The 20,203-nt window shown below is 44.3% G+C and overlaps 2 protein-coding genes across 12 annotated transcripts in view; one reads left to right on the forward strand and one right to left on the reverse strand.

The window, feature by feature from the left end:
• The window catches only part of PROSER1 (proline and serine rich 1), a 65,125-nt gene that overhangs the window by 28,127 nt on the left and 16,795 nt on the right, over positions 1 to 20,203 (reverse strand). The window lies entirely within an intron of this gene.
• On the forward strand, positions 1,627 to 19,072 carry LOC116954546 (serine palmitoyltransferase small subunit B-like). Of its 10 annotated transcripts, none has more exons than XM_076052306.1 (5): positions 5,636 to 5,796; positions 9,296 to 9,497; positions 9,806 to 10,057; positions 13,293 to 13,341; positions 16,178 to 19,072. In XM_076052306.1, the coding sequence occupies exon 5, from the start codon at positions 16,207 to 16,209 to the stop codon at positions 16,480 to 16,482; it is 276 nt and encodes a 91-aa protein (XP_075908421.1). In that variant the 5' UTR covers positions 5,636 to 5,796; positions 9,296 to 9,497; positions 9,806 to 10,057; positions 13,293 to 13,341; positions 16,178 to 16,206; the 3' UTR covers positions 16,483 to 19,072. The 10 variants fall into 10 exon arrangements, with proteins under 10 accessions (XP_032831028.1, XP_032831026.1, XP_075908421.1 ...); XM_032975132.2 differs by having other exon boundaries at positions 9,348 to 9,497; XM_076052305.1 differs by having other exon boundaries at positions 9,348 to 9,497; positions 9,932 to 10,057.

Consider the following 20,203-nt stretch of genomic DNA (forward strand, 5'->3'; position numbering starts at 1 on the left):
AGCCAGCGCGTACGTACGTGCAGTCAAAAATAGATATTGAGCGTGCAGTCGTTCCCGGGATGTGTGTTCCACTGTAAGCATCCCATTGTATGCATGCTTGCAATGAGTCTTAATGTGTGTCCCAATGTATGAGCGGTAGTGTAGCGGTTAGCGCTACGCTGCGCTATGAACCCGGCGACACGGGTTCAATTCCCGCTCACGGCCAACACCAGTGACGATTATCTGAACCGGTCCCGGGCCTCCCCTAGGTCGACTCAGCCTCAAATGAGTACCTGGTGCGGTGTGTAAACATTGCCACTAGGGAGACAAAGGCGGTCGGGCGTGGTGCTGGCCACCCACCCCCTCGTGTACCGGTCCGGCCTTCATAGGTGCTCGCTAACAGCACTTGCCCCTACAGTCTGTTAAGGCTATATGGGGGATCTTTGTTTGTCCCAATGTATATGTGGGCAGTGGATAGCGTGATGTGCTACAAACCCGGCGACCCGAGTTCGATTGCCGCTCGCGGCCAACACAAGCGACGATTATCCTGCGCATCCCCTAGGTCGACTCAGCCTCAAAAGGTAGCTGGTGCAATGTGTAACGATCACCACTAGGGAGACAAAGGCGGCCGGGTGTGGTGCTGGCCACCCACCCCTCATGTGCCGTGCCAGCCTTCAAAGGTGCTCGCTAGCATCACTTACCCCAACAGTCTGCAAAGGCTATAAGGGACATAATTGTCTTTGTGTCCCCATGCAAACATGTGCCTGTTCAAATGTGTGCATCCCAAAATCCGCGTCAGTGTACACACGTGCCCCAATGCTTGTGCGTAACCTAACATATGCGCGTGCACACGCATCAACTCATGTGCACGCGCATGCCAATAAAGATGGACGCACAAGCGTGCGCGTTTGTGTGACGACAGCGCATGTGTTAGTGTAACCATCGGCGTGCCTGGTGAAAACAGGTGGGAATCGTGCGGCCACACACGTCGTTTTCCACCACCTACTGCCGGCCGCCGCCGCTGCCTATATTTTAGTTCAGCAAAAATAATACATACGTCCGCACCTGCACGCACGCGCGTCGAGTGCTCATGTCAGCGAAGGAGAGGGCGGGCGGGCGGGCGGGCGAGCGAGCGAGCAAACGGCGGCGGCACGCTTGTGGAACATCCACACGCACGCCCTGGCGTACGCGCGTGTGCCTGCGTGTGCCTGCGTGAGTGTGCACACGTGCCTGCGTGAGTGTGCACACGTGCCTGCGTGAGTGTGCACACGTGCCTGCGTGAGTGTGCACACGTGCCTGCGTGTGCCTGCGTGAGTGTGGGGAGCGGTGGTGTAGCGGTTTGCGAGCTGCGCCACGAATTGCGCGACCCAAGTTCGATTCCCGCTCGCGGCCAACACCTGTGTCGATTATCTGAAACGGTTCTGGGCCTCCCCTAGGTCGACTCAGCCTCAAATGGGTACCTGGCGCGGTGTGTATATGTCTCCATCGAGGGAGACAAAGGCGGCCGGGCGTGGTGCTGGTCACACACCCCCTCGCGTGCTGTGCCGGCCTTCATAGGAGCTCGCTAACAGCGCTTGTCCCAACAGTCTGTTCAGGCTATGCGGGGGATCTTTGTCTTCGTGCGTGATGGGTGGGGTGTAGGCTCCGCCGGGGATAGTGCCGAATGAAATAAATAACCGGGCGAGCCTTGGTGGCATTCTGAAAGCTTCAACTCGCGCAGGCAGCCACGCAAATGCCGATTGTGCAACGTGTGTGAGCATCTTGCAAGCTGACAAGAGGGGGGCATACGCGTGCGTGCACGCACACGTTCACATCTGCGCTTTCGACGGAAGGTGAGTGCCTCCCCAGGGCCGATGTGCATGCGCTCTCCTTCGGATGCCTCTCTTCATTTGCGACGGCTCAAGCACGCGAGGCGAAGAGCACGTGCAGAGCGGGCGGCACTGGGTGCACGTTAAGGAAGCAACACGGCAGAGCAGTACAACAACGCATATCCGACCGCCACGTATCTGGCATGAGCAATTAACCGCCCACACTCGGTCTAGCGTTTGTGCACGGGGTTAATGTCATTTTCTAAAGATGTTGGCAAAACCCAACCTCGTCAGAGTCAGTAATGTGTGTATGAGTCGATAAATTATTTGCTTACTTCTAAAGCACAGTGAAGCAATTTCCAACGTTTAAAGCAATTTACACTATAGTTTTGTCCAGTAGCCTATTTATACACGTTGTAACTGCTTTATATCGGTATTTGCCTATGCCTCAGTCACCAAGGCATCAAATATATAAGACGTTGTCCTGTAGTGAACATTATACACAGCTGATAATAGTTTTTTCCCCTTTTTTTGGCAACAAAACAGGTGTTAAGATGTTAAAACACCAAACTGAAACCTTTTACAAGGAATCATGTCTGCATTAACCATAATGCTTGTGGTCAGAATGCAAACAAAAAACTCTGATAATATATGCATTGTCCTTGAAACGAATTGGTCCACACCAGAGACAGCTTTCTTTTGAGCCTCGTCTCAAACGGTGTTAGACCAGAGGACGCCAAAAGGTGCCAAAAGGCGTCCTCTACAACTAGTCTTCCCAATGAGCCCAACCTTACCCCAATAGGCAACCAGCCACCCATATCAGACCCCACACTGCCACTCACCCTACCACTGCTCCCAACACCCCTCCTCCTTATTCTTGCTTCTCAGCTTTTTGGTTGCAATGCCACTTGGCCCTTTTGATGAGTTACTACGTATGCATGTATGTATGCATGTTGAACTTCTTTCGCACCGTACGAAGTCAATCGTGCTAATCGGAGATGCGGTGGGGGGGGGGGGGATGACAACAAACTAAACATGAAAAGTAGTTCTCAAATAATTAGCTTCCATTCTAGATTTAAAAGTGCATAGCTCCAGTTGGGTCCTAATATCGGAAGGAAGAACATTTCAGTCAGCCGCAAAAGCGCATCTGAAACTTCCTATTAATGCCAAAGAGAAATGAATCACACTAATATATAATAAGTCCATCTCTCTTGAGTTGTGTAGGATCGATCAGGAATTGATCTTCAGATGAGAATTTGGAATTGGCATGTTTCATACCCGCCTACTGTTGGTGTGGCGGTGGCGGGACTATGAGCTCCCCGAGATAAGGGGGCTTTTGTAAATCGCACAGTGGATTCGTTGCGAGCAGATCTGGAAAGATCACTCAACTACCACTCGTGCCCTGGGGGGCCGCTTAGCCAACGATGCATTCCACCACACCCTTGTTCTCATTGTCCAACTCCACAAACAATCCCCAAGACAAAGATTACATTAAAAGGAAAACACATCCTCATCATCACCAAGTCGCGACAAATCCACTGCTAGACAAAGGCCTCCGCCACACCACTGACGTCGCTCATGGTCCTGCGATGCCACAATATAACTCCTGCCGATGAGTTCAGATCAGAATCTTCATCGAGAACTGGAGAAGGAATCTGATGAGCTACGAAGCTCTTTTTCACAGATGTCCAGGAATGGCAGGTCAGCGAGTTGATCTCTGCGATCCACCTCTGGGGTGTTCATCCTCCTTGGCGAGTTGCCTCATTTGGCTGTCATTCCGTCAGCAATCTCTTCCACTTGCCCTCATCCCTTCTTGTGACTTTCCCTATCCCAAGACCAGTTTCAATGAACGGTCAATTGTACACGCGACACGCAGGCTTTCGCCACCAATATTATTCATAATAAAGATTTTTTTGGGGTTTGATCGCGTAAGTATAAATATGTCGTTAACCCGCCAACACCCAGACACAGCCACTTTGTAAGGTTTTTGCGCGTAAACAAAACGTGCCAATTAGTTACTACGTCAGCACCAACGTTGTGTTGGAGAGTAAATCCACAACATTTACAATGAGTGTCGTGACATTTCAACCAGCATCATTGGGGAATTCTGTCAGAATTGTGTACAGTATGTCTCATGCATATATTTGTTCTCGCATACATGTGTTCCTTGTTCTGTTTCTCAGCCCAGCAAGTATCACTGTTGCTTCTTTGCTTACTACTCTTCAGTGTTTATTTCGAGCCCATCTTATTGTTTTTTTTATACGTACTGACTGGACATGTTTCTCTTTCGACATATTGATATCCCGTTCTTCATTGTCAATTTACATCTTCCAAAACAAAGCATAACCTCCTCTGACTCGCATCTTTATCACTTCATTTAAATCCTGGCCCACCTTCAATTACTGCCAAAGATATAGTGGTGTCCCTCCAACAATATATTTTATTGTTCAGCGACATTATTTTACATGCTCTTACGTAGATCATTCTTGAAAATTACAATGCCCTGGTCTCCTGAGTTCTCACCAAGTTACACAACACTCTGAAACGTCGTGGTTTTTATTATTATTTTCTATCTACGTGACTTTACCGAAAGAACCAAAGAATAGGAAGGCACTGACAGTTTTAACCCCACTTTGTAGCCTCCTCTATTGAGTTCAAAAGTTGTTTCCTGTCGCTCATTTATTGTTACGACCACCTGAGGTGGTTAACACTATAGAAATGTAACATGCTTTCTTTTTTCCCAATTACATTTTCAAAAAAGTTTCCCTCCCCAGTCTGTCATATCTACAGTTGAACTATTTTGTTCAAAGAAAGGAACCGATTTATTAACTCATACATCCATAATAGAGGGTTTTGGGTTAGATCGTGTAAATATAAACTTTCCACCACCCGACGCAGCTCATTAGTAAGGTTTGTTACGTAAACAAAACGTGCCAATTCGAGTACTCAAACTGTAAATGTTGTGGGTTTACTCTCCAATACACCAGTACCATACTAGTAACGAATTGCCACATTTTGTTTAGATGACAAACCTTACTAATTGGCTGTGTCGTGTGGTGGCGGGGTTTAACGACACATTTATATTTAAGCGATCTAACCCAAAAATCTCTATTATGGATATTGATCACGAAAGCCTACGTGTTAAACTGACTCATGCATGTCCAAGAGGACTTCCACCGAGGAGATGGAGCGATGAAATCTGGTTGTGTGCAGTTGCTGAATGCAACGCTACATGTCACCATCGTGACAGACGGTGTGATGGCTTGGGGAGGCCTTTATCCAGCAATGGATTGATAATATCTGATTATGAAATGAATTAAGACAGCATTCCAATGTATGCACAGCATTCCAATGTATGCACAACTTAGAGGCAACCCACTCAGAAGTAGATGATGGTTCACCTCACGTAATTAACGTAGTTTTTTTATCATCTCATAGGCTGGTCTAAAAAATGTTTTTTAGTGATTAATAATGAAAAATATATTTTATGAAAATATATATTTTTTTAGAACGTAAATGAGTGGTTTATTTACAAGATTAATGGGAATTCATGCGTAAGCCATACCTACCACCCCTGCGGCTACACTATCTTCAGCCTTAAAACAAATACCTGAAAAACCAGTCTGCTGGCGCACGTAGCCTTTATTTTTTTTACTGCCTTTACACCCCACTTCTCTTGCGTCAAAAGCAAAATACAATCCCATGCCCACTCAATCATGTGGCAGCACCACCCTTCCCACTCCCCCACTGCGCTTGTCGTCAAACCTGTTCCCGTGGTGCAAGCCGCGCGTGACGCCACCGCGGCATGCGGGCCAATCACGCGGCGCTGCGCTGCAGAGACGGACCGCCCTCGTGAATTACAAAAGGAAACGGGGTGGCAGAAGGACACCACAATCTCTGCAGTGGGAAACCTCGGAGGGAGCTCCAAGCGTTGTCAACCTCGTCCCGAACCAGCGGCGCTTGAACCAACTCAAGAAATTTATTTCGTTCTGCGTTTTTCACTCGTAAGGTACGATTATGCCGCAATGCGCCGCCTTCATAGGTGCGAAAAACTCGGCACATTTTGGTTAATAACATTACCAGAAAAGGATAAAAATATAACAGGTGATATTTCAGGAAATGGCTCTTCATTATAGGCTGGAGAGTGCTTGATGAATAGTTGACGACGGCATTACCATTCCACCATAGTGTATCGTGCAGTCTCCATTTATTATTCACTTAAATCTGTAATGTCCTTCATATCATCTGCTACGAAAGGGGCAAATTGCACAAAATATTGCCAATGAAACAAAGTGGCCGAGGAATGCGAGTTATTATTTGTGGTCGTGAACGACTGGCAATGCATTATCATACGTGTGCGTGTTTCTTTTGCGTTGTTCACTTAAGTGTTCGGTGAGTGTAGCAGGTTGGATCATGCGTGTTTTGTGTGTTTGCGAATTAATATTGGGAGAAGAGAATAAGAATTCCTCAGCATTCATGTGCTTAAGAGCAACATGATGTAAATAAAAAAAATATATATTGCGATGAAAGACAAAGCTCCAGAAACTTGTGAGACACTGTGTGTATATGGCCCATATGATCGTACTGGAGATTTCAATATGCATCTGCTCACAAAATAATTTGACAATTCGCCAGCATGGACGATATTGCAATCACCAGTTCATATTCATTACCTTGCAAGACCAAAAACGCTCAACAAAGTGTCCAAGCTGCTTTCCATGGAGACAAAAAGGAAAATGACAAAGCTTAAGCAAACAAATAACAAGACTTATTTGTGCTACCAGGAGTGGTTGAAGAGTGATGATATATATTGCAATAAGATCTATAATTTATATATACTACCTGGGATTTCAAAGTATACTTGTGAGATGATCGAAGCTATTAAAGAGGTACACTCACTGAACTTGCCATAAAGCAATGTGCTCAGTGATTTAAAAACAAACTTTCTGTTTATATTTGCTTGTAGCCGTGGCATTGTTGGCGCTGTGTGTGTTGCACGTGCTTTACCTGGTCAGGTGTGTTGGCTTTGCACTGCGCTGGAGTTAACTTTGAACTATTTCTCAAAATTCCTAACAATTATTTGCATTGCCCAGTGTTTGCCCTCCAGCCACCTACTCCCCAAACGGGAGTTTTCCCTTCAACGGTAGACCAAAGGGGGACTAACTTGGTGAAACAGATTAACGGGGAGAAAAAAATAAAGGTTTTTTTTCGTGAAAAATGAACGTGAGAACAAAAAAATTAACAAATGCTTTGCAGATTACGAATGTTGACATTTTTAGTGCAGAGGTGGGAGGGTTACTGTGGACTCACGTAACCCTTTGGGGATGTTTAAAAAAATATATAGATAGAGTGTCTAAACACTAAGCCGCGGGCTAAATAATAACAAAACGTAGCGTTCGTCACAGTCTTTAAAACTCCATCGTGTTACGATATACAGATTAATGGAAAAATAAGATAAGTCAGACTGTAGTGGGTTAAAGGACACCTACGAGTTTCTTTGCAAAGACATTCATAACCATAGCAAGTAACATTGAGCAGCTAAAGTCAATTACAATACTGCTCTCTGGGGCGCACGCGCACATACACAAGCGGTTTTGATTACTTTTTTTTAAGCTGTGCACATTATTCCACTAAATTTTACAATAGCTCACTTCTGAGGCATTCAATGATGGGGTCACTGGTCGCAAACATACACACAATGGTCAATGCAGGCTTGATTAGAGAAAGGTGCATTTACAGGGCAATGCGTGCAAGTGCCTCCCCTTACAGGCATTGTAAACGGGCAGAGACATTTGTAGCTACAACGACGGGAAGGTGTTGCATGGACATTGCCTGGTCTGTAAAAGGACATTGCTATATTAGAATTATAAGTAGTTTGGTGATTGCATCTCCTGGAGCCATTCCACACACAAGGTGGTGCGCGCATTGCATGCTTCACCGTTTTTAACCAAACTATTTAAGTGTCATGACACGATGCTAGTAGCACAATTGAAATATACCAAGTAAAAATAATGTATACTCTTTTTACCTTGATTTGAAGCTTTCGTGACTGCAGAAAGCCATACTCTTTGGTTCTTTCGGTAAAGTCACGTAGGTAAAAAAATGGTTCTTTACTTGAGTGCAGCAAGTAGGTGGGTGCTGACAGATTCTCTCAGTCTTTATAATACTTATGAAGCTTTCCTGAGCAAATAAAGTCAAGCATGCACAACAGGGGCACCATGCATTCCCCTACAAGACCCCTAGAAAATATGGACTGATCCAAATTGCTGATGCCTGCACAGGTGGTTTGGATCGTTCCATCTTGTCTGCAGGGGATGTGAACATTGGGAAATTCCATTAGGAAGAACCAGCATAAGCAGCAGTGTATTTGGTGTTAAACAATGCCATTTCTGGGATAATACAAACAAAGATATGTCTATCTGATCTCATGACGAAATCGTGCACAAGCGCAACAGATCTCAAAAGTAAAGGCAGGATTTAAGCGTGATGCAGGCGGCTATTTGCTTGCAGGGCTGTGTTGTGGACCGCAGAAGGCAGTGGGGCAAAATGTACCGTCATGGTCCCGCATAGAAAGCCGAATTGGGTTTCATTGAATCGGGACTCATGAAATCATGCTGCAAAAATTCCTGCTGGCGTTGCTTCCTTCCAACGAGCCCATTCCGCATTGTTATAGCGTGCTCGATTATGCTGGTAATGTACACGAGGATATCACACAAAACACAATGCAGTGGTTGGGCAGTCACCAGCTTCACTTATGCTGTTCTTTCTGTCCAAAAACACGGTTTGGATTTATGACAGCCGCTTTTTACAACACATGGCAAGATACTGCTAGCATTCACAACAGCTGGTTCGCTTAATGGTCATTCACTCTGTCCGGCACTCCTCTCAAAGCTTACTGTTTATGCACAATGTTCCCCCTGTATTTTTTATCGACACGTTTGTGCGTAATGCAAAGACAAAGATCCCCCATTTAGCCTGAACAGACTGTTGGGGTAAGTGCTGTTAGCGGGTAGCACCTATAATGAAGGCCAGCACGGCACACGAGGGGGTGGGTGGCCAGCACCACACCCGGTCGCCTTTGTCTCCACAGTGGTGATGTTTACACACCACATCAGGTACTCATTTGAGGCTGAGTCGACCTAGGGGAGGCCCAGGACCGCTTCATATAATCGTCACTTGTGTTGGCCATGAGCGGAAATCGAACTCGGGTCGCCGGGTTCGTAGCGTGCTAACCGCAACACTACTGCTCCCCACTGTGCTGCGTACGCATATACACACATTTGCACCTTTAGGTTGTTTATTCATGGATGTAAGTCATGTGTTTAGGAGCCTGTATTCCCTCAAGTCTTCCTTGCAAATAGGCATGCTATCTCTTAAATGTACACGGCGAGGCAAGAGTAATATAATCGTACATTACTCTTGCTTGGCCGTTACGTGTACGCGCAGCATCTTGAGGCAGATTGGTGCAATGAAAAACAAAACGTATCCCATTACAAAATATCACCCAGGAGCAGAAGAGACCAACTAGTTTCTCGCGCCAATGATGACTGTCTTACAAAGGCAAAGATCGTCCCTCCAACCCCTGCGGCAAGTGCTACTGAGCGAGCACCTATGAAAGACCGGATGGCACTTGTCAAGGGGGTGGTGTCGGACAGCACCACGCCCGGCCAACTTCGTCTCCCCAGTGGAGATGTTTACACATCGTATAAGGTACTCTCTCTTAAGGCTAAGTTGATCTTGGGAAGGTACATAACTAGCACGAACAATGACTAGTGATGTTATCCGTGGCTGCTAATTAAAACGTACGTCAACGGGTTCGTTTTGCAGTGCGCTAACCAACACGCCACCTCTCCCCAAAGTGATGACACTTGCGCACGCAAACACCCAGGTAACCGCTGACATATATAGTAGGGATGGAGTAAGTAATCTATTAATCGATTGATAATTTGTTTGTAAAGTTCATAGTACAAATCGCGTGTTTAATGAATCCATGTTTTTTAAATTCATGCAAATTACAGTACGTATGAATAAACCACTGCTGGATGAAGGCCTCCGGGAAGCCACCGCCATCTCTTAGGACCCTGTAATGTGGCGATCGGAGATTAAAATAGTTAATGCAATTGATATGCCAATACAATATTTAGGCTAAAGGAGCAAACAAGATGGGCCAAATGAGAGAGCACAACCAAGATGATAAAAATAAGATGAAAAACGACATGACAAATGGAACCATGACCCACAAATTGCAAGAATTCTTCAAGTCGCCACGGGTAAGGAGGGGTAATTGAATTGTTACACCCCGAGTTGCACGTTACACAGCCACGCCTGCACTCGTGCATTATTCCACAGTCACCCAGAGGCACTGACACGTACACACACCAAAACATGCATCCCCTGTATATAGCCTTCATATAGACTGTTGGGGAAACTGCTGTTTGTGACCACGAATGAAGGCCGACATGGCACAACAAGGAGGTGGTGTGCCCAGCATCACGTCCAGCTGCCTATGTTTATACAGGTATTCATTTTAAAGTTGAGCCAACTTCAGGGAGTTACAGGACTAACTGATGTTAGTCTTTGCTAGGCACCAAACTCGGTTTGCCGGGTTCATAGCGGAATGCAATATGCCCGTATACGCACACACACAAACACATTACCCATACAAGTGCAAAGACTGTTAGTGAGCATCGATGAAGGAAAACACAATCACATGAGGTGACTAAGTGGCAAGTACAATAAGTGGCTGGCCTTTGTGTCCCCAGTCCTGTTAATCGCACACTACTTCGGATACTCAGCTACAGCCGTGCTGACCCAGAGGTATGGGACAAGTGCTGAACCATTTGCCACTGATGTTAACCAGGACTGGGAATTGAACCCGAGGCACTGTGTTTGAAGCGCCAGTGCACAAACCCACGGGGGCCACTGCTCATGCATTTACACACGCACGTGTGGTGGCGCGTGCTTGTCCAGCCAGCATTTTGCGCATTTGGTGGATGCACCGAGGCCATACGTGCAAGATGATGGCCCACCCTCCAGGAGCGGAGAGTTGCCCGTAGGAGACAGTACCGCAAGTAGGTTGCTCAAATCAACTGGTGCACGTGGATGTTTATTTTCCTTAAAAGGAGGTATATCTCCGGCAATAGTCTCAGGTACAATTTGGAGTTATGCATGGCATCGAAATGCAAGACGCCGTGCAGAAACACAACAGGACTTCCAATTGGCCAAACACCCCAAGCCCAGTCTTAAGAACTCGGTGCGATCTTGTTAGGTTCCGAGACGTTATTAGTAGTCGATAAGAACTGGGCGCGTCGTGTAGAAAGAAGTGCTGGTGTGCAATATACGTGACAAAAGCATCACTTACAAGCAGGTGGGACGCTATGCTAAGAATGAACAAAATAAAAGCAATGTGCCTTGATGTTTTCATCTCAATCATCCATGACCTACTCAATGGTATGGGCTCCGAGGCTAAACACGCATCTTAGCTGGAATACTGTGTGACTTGGCAATTTCAAAGGCACAGTTAAAAACATTGCAAAACAAACAATAGAGCTTCACGCAGAGATAGCAATAAGGGAGCACGTGCCAATATTGATAGAGTATCAAGATCTTAAGTCTACACTCTTAAATAACTTGTACATTGACATGTTTCAGATGTTATCTTGACAATACACCCCAGAGTAGTCAACAATAGTCGTCCCGCACCTCCGATTAGCACGATTGGCTAAGTAAGGTGCGAAAGAAGTTCAAAATGAATACGTACATACGACTGTTTCCTTATAAAGAACCCTGGCAACCTTCCGTGGGAATGTGGAATTTTTATTTCATGCTCTGGTCATGAAAGGAGATGAGCACCCTCCTCCCCCATTGCTCCTTTTGAGTAGAAAACAAAGCATGAGCACACGTGTCATTCGGGGTGTCAACATTCAATGGAAAAAAAAAAAGCATTTTGGTGTCTCTTGTTTGTGATGTCTAATTTCTTCTGTGTTTGTTTCGATGGTGTCATCTCATTTGTTTCATCAATTCACTCCCAAGGTACATTTGTATATAATCTGCAGACAATTTACATTTGCTTCACATGTTATGTTCTGCAGTCATTTCCTTGCTGAGAAATTATAAAAAAAAGCGCCTCTTCTGCTACCTTGAGATGTACTGCGAGGGGAGGTGCGGTATAAATAATAAATAACAATGACGAGCAAATAATCAATTCTTACGTGTGCGGGTCTGCATGCAGTATCTTGAGCATGAGAAAAAAATCAATACTTTGTCAGTAACTCTGCCTTTAAAGGCAATGTATATAAGGCAATCTTTTGAGCAAGGGCTGGTCTTCGGCAGCACATTTGTTATTTGTGCTTGTGCAACACTGCCAATGAAACTATCACCAAATAATTTGTTTACATTTTCGCGTAAGAGCTATACGCGCCCAACGAGTAACCGTGCAATACTTTACAACGATGAGAGGATGAGTTAGAAATGTGCGGCTAAGCTTGCGCCGCTGACTTTCCTCCCCTTCACTCGCCAAAAGGCCCAGAACAAACGGGGTGCGAAACTCCGTGGACAAAGAGGGCGAATGGAGGAGGCATTAAACCAAGCGTGTTTTTTTTACTGGCTCTATGCCTCCACGCTACGTCCCTGTAAACAACAGGAGCGCCTGATGTCTATGAGAGCCCGCTTCATCTTTTGGCCCAGGAATGTGGAGATTTTAGAGGGCGGAAGGAGTGGGCCAGTAGCATACAGGGGTGTAGTAAAGGTGCCTTGGGTACTGGCAGCTAGCTTGACGGGATTCCTAGAGCTTAACTGCAACAATGCTCCCCTCCTCTGCACAATTTTAGGCCGATAAACCCAAGTTGCATTCAACCACTGAATTCTCACCTTATATGCCCTCATGTCTAAGCATTTTATATAAGGCGTATAAGGACATAAGTCGGTCCCTCAACCTGTAAGCTTAATACCGTAGTCATCGCTAGCTTTGTCTGAGAGGAGATGGAGAGGTGAATTCACCTCGTGTGCAAGTTTTAGGTGGACTGCTTACATTGCAGCATTGAGAGAGAGAGCGCAGTAGCTTGGGATGGTCTTCATTCAGCAGTGGATTGACCAAGGCCGATGATGAATATTTTTTTCTCATTTTATGCTATCTGTGTTCCCTATCTATCTATAATATGCACCAGGACCCAGCTGCTTTAAGGGACTCGTATAATATAAGACTTACCAATAATGTATATTGTCTGCCTATATAAGTTCCCCATTTATTGACATACAAATATTAATAGCGATATACATCTGGCCGGAACATGATCGTTATGGCTTTTTACGATATACTCCGTGCATGGCATTCAGCCTATTTGGCATGAATAGCACTAATGCAGGATATGCCATCATTCAAGGGTCCTTGAGCTTGGCAATACTCCCGTCGAACTAAAAACATGCTCCTTTAAACAACACACTGCGTGACGATAGAATGCAAAGTATTTATGTACACATGTTGAACTTCTTTCGCACCGTACGTAGCCAACCGTGCTAAACAGAGGCGCAGGGGAAGGACGACAAACTAAAAAAAGTGAGTCACTCACACTGTTCTCTGCCAGGTCTGTTATTTTCTCTTTTTTTTCTCATTGTACAGGATGACTCTTTTCTATATAGATAGGTGAATGAATATTGTGAAAGGAATGGCTCTATATCTTACAAAAGGGTGTTAAATATTAAATACGCCCATTCAGATTGCTGGGCATGTACAGGAATATGATTTAAAATGTCTCAATATTATTTTAATGGGGTCTATACACATCAGTTTGAATTCCAAATGTGATATCAGCATGATGGTCAGAGACATTTTAATTGAGAACTCTCACAGAAAGCAGTGGCTGTGAAAAGGGCCGTGGGTGATGACAGAACCAACTGTGAAGTCCATGGAATAACCCTCATTATCCACATTCGGGGCATTCCTTTAACATGCCCTGCAAATAGTGTTTGTCACGCGACAATTAAACTAACATTGTGAATGATCAAATTGATTGTGATAGTGTATCCCTTGCTCAGGGAGTGTTAGGGTGGTAATCGTCCCTTGACCACCCTGAGTGAGCAGTTCAATTTCCACATAACTCTGTCGGGGGATTGCCGCCTTAAAAGACGACTACAGACAGTATTGATCTGCGTACAAAACTCCACGTGCTACTGGCCCTGTCCAGCTGTGGCACTTGGCAGAAGCAAACCAAGCTCTGGGTTAATGAAAAACACGGAAATGCATGGAATATCAGCAGCTCGAATTCAGATCGTAATAAACACAAGCCAATTGATGTAAAAATCTCACTAAATATTATCTCACCGGGGGAGTTTATAATTGGAAAGCAGCCTCTTCCCCACCCACTCCCCCACAATGGACCAGCAGCACCACAACTGACACTGATGCTCACACTTTCGCGAGCATAGAGACGTTGGACTTATCATTTGTTGTTGTCGTGGCAACGTTGTCATTACGACAACTGTCACATGTCGCCTCGATTGCAAATAAATAAATCGGGCGTGAAGCTGTCGTATATAAAAAAAAATCCCAAGTGCATATTTCTAGGCCACGCCAATCATCTCTCCGGAGTCATTAAAGTTTGTACCAGTCTGAGTTGACAAGTGCTTGTTAGGCATGCCACGACTTGTCAATTAAAACCCATTTATTAATAAGACATGGAAATGTGAAGCTAAATGTTACATTTAAGCTAATGGAGCAGACAACACTGTAAACAAGGCAGACCAAATAATAAACAAACCAAGTAATGAATACAGCAATTTCTATTTCTTGCCAGTGAGCACGAAGGGAGACCAGCTCTGACTTATTCTAAACTGCGCATGAAAAACACCGTGTCGTCGTCGGCGTCTTGACATAAAAGCAAGTGTTGCAGCAACAAGGATATCGACCCGAGCGACATGACTTCAGGTTGCGCATGAGAAACAAATATATTCACGAGGGAGCCCGGGAGAGTTCGTCGGGGCACGAAACGCTAAAAACTGAAGTGTCCGGTTTTACTTCCCGAGTTCATTGGCTTACGATGCACAGCTGTTAGGGTAGGGGACATTCCACACTGCTTGGCAATGAGTGAACATTGGTGACAGAACGCAGCCCCTTTTACAAGTCGAACAGCTTCAGTAGACGACATGGGGGCTAACACAAATCTTGGCTGTCAAATGCGATCTAATTTCTGCCCTCACCGTTCAACTTTGTGATTCCGTAAACTGGAAGACTCTTGATTTAAAGCTTTCGTGACTGCAGGGATTCATATTCTTGGTTCTTTCCGTAAAGTCACGTAGAAGGGAAACAATAATAAAAATATAAAACAATAAAATTCTCACGACGTTTCGACTGCAACACAAGCAATCATCATCAGGTGTGAAAACCACAGCAAGATGATTGCCTAATGATGATTGCTTGTATTGCAGTCGAAACGTCGTGAGAATTTTATTGTTTTATATTTTTTTATTTTATTGTTTCCCTTCTATGTGAATTTACCGAAAGAACCAAGAAAATGGAAGACACTCGTCTATAAATATCGCACGTCAACTGCGCGGATGTATTTTGCAACCGTTACATTGTGACGGTTGCAAGCTGAAACCAGCTTTAAACCTATGTGACACCTGCAAACGAATACTTTACAATAGGCAATTTTAGTCATATAATTGCAAGCAGAGTTCACCACACAACACCAGGTAAATGCACCCCCCCCCCTAGCCATCGTTTAAAAAATGTAAATTACAGGCTATATTTTAAGAATAGAAACTGCAGAGTGCTTCTTTCTTTATTTAACCACAAGTGAGTCATACTTGGGGCTTGGCACTGCGAGTCACCCACGCGATAACCTTTACAATTGACCAAGTGGATTCCTTGCTGTTTTCCACCTGCAATTGAAACTGTTCAAACATCCACACCTAAATTGTAACAACCTGAGTTGAAACGGACATCTTTGCCAGCATCAAAGCGTGGCCGTAGGGAGCACAAATCTTGCAGCAATTTTGACAGAGAGTTAAGTGGATTTTCACACTTCATGCATCACTTATTTTCCCTGCTTGATTTTACCCACAGCCTTTATTTTGTCAGCTGTCAATTGTGAATTAGTGCCCGACAAAACATATTTGCTTATCATCCATAAGAGTTTTTTTGGGTTAGGTGGCATAAATGTCATTAAACCTGCCACCACCCGACACAGCCAATTTAGTAGGGGTTGTTACGTAAACAAAACATGCCAATTATTTACTAGTTAAGCAACAGTAGGATTTGTGGAGAAATCCTCATGTTTAAGTCTTATTATTGCATTAGGCCAATGCATATTGGCCTATTTACTAATTGTTCTATCAGGGCCATGTCATGACCAATTATTTATTTTCCTTTTATCCCATTGTCACCCCTCCAGAAACCCACAGGCTTTAGGGTTGTCCAGCAATGGCCCCACCGGCACACCGACGGGGAATCAAGGAGTACCTCTGCTGGCTCCGCTACCAGTACCTGCTGGTCACGTGCTGCTACGTCATGGAGCCCTGGGAGAGAACCGTGTTCAACACCATCTTCCTGTCAGTGATGGCCATGGTGGCCTACACCACCTACGCCTTCGTGCCCATGCACCTACGCTTTGCTGCCAGCCTGCTGTGCAGCATCCTGGGAAGCGAGTCCCCGGGTGGCGGCACTCACGCATCACAAATGGAGGGTGGCATCGTCTGAGCGCACCCGCTGGCGCTCGAACCGCACGGATTTTTTCCTGGAGGGCATTTGCAAAACGTACCATTGTCCATTTTGTTTTCGGCGGATTTTTTTTTTCTTTCGGAAATAGAACGGCGGCAGTGTGTCCACAGCAGCAGGGTTTGCCCTGGCATAATATTGAAGTTATAATCCGGCAGTGTTTAAAATTGACCGATTTCAGCTGCGTCCCAGGTCCCTCTACCAAATGTATTATCTTTAAAAGGTGCCATGGCGCGATGGAGTTAAGACAAATCCTACTGCATAGATTTTGGCGGTTGTGTAGCATAAGTTTATGATGTGTTTACGGGTTGTACCGCACGCTTTCTGAAGAAATAATACCTAAGAGGCTCCCAGCACATGGAGTGAAACGTCGGACATCATTCCAAACAAGCAGTACAACTCCAAAACATATTGGAGAGCTTTAATGCTACTTCGCTCACACACTTGCCTACCCACACCGACGTTTGCAAAAATACACATTTTATTTTACACACAAACACTTATTCTAAGAAACTTTTTAAACCACCATTTCTATTTACAGTCCATTTGATTTGGTGTCTATACCCCCCCCCCCCCCCAGGGGGAAATTTTAATAATACCCACGTGGTGCAGACCATAATTATAATCGGTCAGGTCGGAAATTAAACAACGGTGCCCTCCGTTATAGCCCACAAACCGTGATCTTGAGGCTGTGCAAACTAGCCAAATACAAAACGAGCCGTCTTAAACTAAAACAAATTGTAAGACTGCTCATTTTGTAATATAGACTGAGGAAAGAATGTGCAAAGGCTGGATTTATCCCAGATGGATATCGTTCACTTATCTTCTCTATATATATATATTCACAAGGGCTTTTGTGAATGCTTGTGTGTATGAAAACGATCAACAAATATTCAATTCACTGTAAAAACGTTCCACGCAAACAGTACAACCCATTATCTTGTGAATTAAATCTATTGAAACATAAATCAAACCATTACACAGGTGCAAATAGATGCATTTGCCATTTTGTTAACAACTAAGTAACTTTATGGTGGTAGCATTTAATCAAAAAATATTTTAATCTTCTTTAATAAAAAAATGGAATGGTATGCATAGGTAATGGAATGGTATGCATAGGTAAACTCCAAATAATCCCTTGAATGTTACACTAAAACTATGTTCCTGCTTCCTGTGGCACATCGCAAAGAAAATAGTGTATTTACAGAGGAAGCGTAAACCTTACAACATGAACAGCAAAAAAAAGGAACTAAGTGTGTAACCAATGAAATGTGCTCTAACATGAGGTTTTCCATATATTCCATTGCAACATACTTAATATATAAAATACACTGACACGTGCACATACTTCTGTGCATGTGTGTAAGTACATGGGGAGCAACAGAATTCCTGGTAAAATGGGTTCAGTTGCCAGTCAGCCAGCGATGCACGAGGCAAATTAGCCGTATCTGATACCGGCCTTTAGGCAGTATCTAGGTAAATCGGCCTTAAATTAGCTGCTGGTCTGGAGAATAACAATCAAACCCGGGGAGACAAAGGCATAGTGGTGGCCACACAACCCCTAGGCGTGTTGTGCAAATCTAAATAGGTGCTCGCGAACAGCGCTTGCCTCTCAAGGCCAAGCAAGGGAATATTTTTTACGTGCAGTACAATTTGCACCTGCAGTAGTAATCGTATTAGCAAAAATGACATTAAAGACTCCTTGTATTACTGAAAGTATAAAACAGCAGGCATGTTGGTGGAATAACTTCCCCATTATCCAAACCACCCCCCACATCCTTGATGGAAGTGCATAGGATTGTACATACAATATGATATACTTTATTGAACTTTAGTCATTCCCCTCTAACCCAAAAAAGTCTTCTAGCATGTGGTCATATATATAAAGTAATTGCCTGTACCATGTATTGTTCCCAATATTGTATCTGTGATTAAATCGGACGTTACTTTGTGCTAATGTCGGTTTCTCTACTCAACTGCCTACCAGGCTGTGACCACTGTATTGGTCAATGACATTTTCACCTGGTGTGGGCCTCCCCTAGGTAAACTCAGCCTGAAACGAGTAACCCAGCTCCACGTTTTGTGAGCGCCAGGGAAGGCAAGAGCCGATGGATTTGACTCTTCCCTTGAATTTGCTGGGCTCTGATGACGGTGACAACAGTTTTATTTTGGTCAAGTTGTTTTAAAATTGAGCTTCTGGTAAATAATAAAAAATAAAGATCAAAACAAAACTGAATGATAAAGAATGCCCCGACTGAACATGGGACACTATTCCGAGCCGGGTCTAAACTATGGTAAAAAGGATGTGTACAGTATCACCTTTGTCTTACTTTGTTTTTTTGTACAACTTCAAAATATAAATAAATGTCACACGGAAAAGAAGGAAAATTCCTTTAGTTGCCATACAAATCATGTGCGCAGAATGATCAATGACAACCTCCGAGTGTGTGTCTGGGTGTACCTGTGCATGTTAATGCATGGGTCAGCACAGGATCTGCACAACATTTACATGTGTGTAACAAATTTGCACACGTCATTGTTTTAGACTTGTGCTTTTTGTTTTCATTTGTTTGTCATTCCAAGCAATATTTGAAATTGTTAGCCAAATGAATCTTAGAACGAAATTTAATGTAATGGTTATTTTGGTGCAGTCACTGGTAACCGGGCTGAGGCAGTCTACTTGCGACAGTAAAAAAAACGGTTTAATGACGGGCGTTTTATGTCAAGGCTGTTTTGAAACTCGCGTTTTTTGGGGGGTTTTGCATTTTTAAAACCTCTGTCCAATAAACCTGGGCATATTCTTAGCTCTTTCGGTAAAGTCACGTTGAAGGGAAACAATAAAATAATAAAATATATATAAAACAATAAAAATTATCATGACGTTTCGACCATAACACAAACGGTCATCATCAGGTGTGAAAACCAACGGCAAGAAACATTTGAAAGAAGTGGCGGTTCGCATTTATTTATTTTTTAAACGGTGTTTTATTTATTTAAAAAAACGTTAGCGCCACGGGCAGCGATTTGTCAGTTTGATTAGAAGGACGAGTCCATCTATGTTCTGAAAAGAGGAGGGGGGAGACGAAAAATTAATGTATGCTGTCTGAAAGCCACCGTAAGCGTGAACAATCAATTAAGACCTGAAATGGTTTATCAAATCCTTCCAATGATTGCTAAGCCAGAATCCATCTTCTCGGTTGAAATTGTCTCTGTGCTTGTATATGTGGATAGCCTCATGAACGAATCTCTCATGGTAGCCAGATGGCTTACAAAGAACCTCTGTCTTGGACAAGTCAATGTCATGTGAGCCTACTGAATTATAACAATGATCTGCCACGGCCGAGGTGTTGGTCCTACCATTTTTAAGGTCTGCTTTGCGTTCACGAATGCGGTCCAAGACATGGCGTTTGGTTTCTCCAATGTAACTACTACCACAGAGGCAACTTAGTTTGTAGACACCAGGGTATGTCCGGAACCTGGGCAGTTAACATTTATGGGACGCAAGTTATTGTTGCAGCATAATCTTCTTTTTAGCGTGAGAAGCAGCTGGTTCAACTGCAGACAATAAGCCACGACAGCACATGCACGCACCCACGCAAACTAAAATATAAGATACACAAAAATGTAAAGGCACAGCCCTGCAATCCCTTGCTCAATTCACTGCGGGCAAAATGGTCTCCACTGGAGTGAGCTCCATTGAGCC

Source organism: Petromyzon marinus, chromosome 55 (assembly GCF_048934315.1).
Source record: "Petromyzon marinus isolate PM22_M1 ecotype Great Lakes invasive population chromosome 55, UKy_Petmar_22M1.pri1.0, whole genome shotgun sequence".
NCBI classification, from domain to species: Eukaryota; Metazoa; Chordata; class Hyperoartia; order Petromyzontiformes; family Petromyzontidae; genus Petromyzon; species Petromyzon marinus.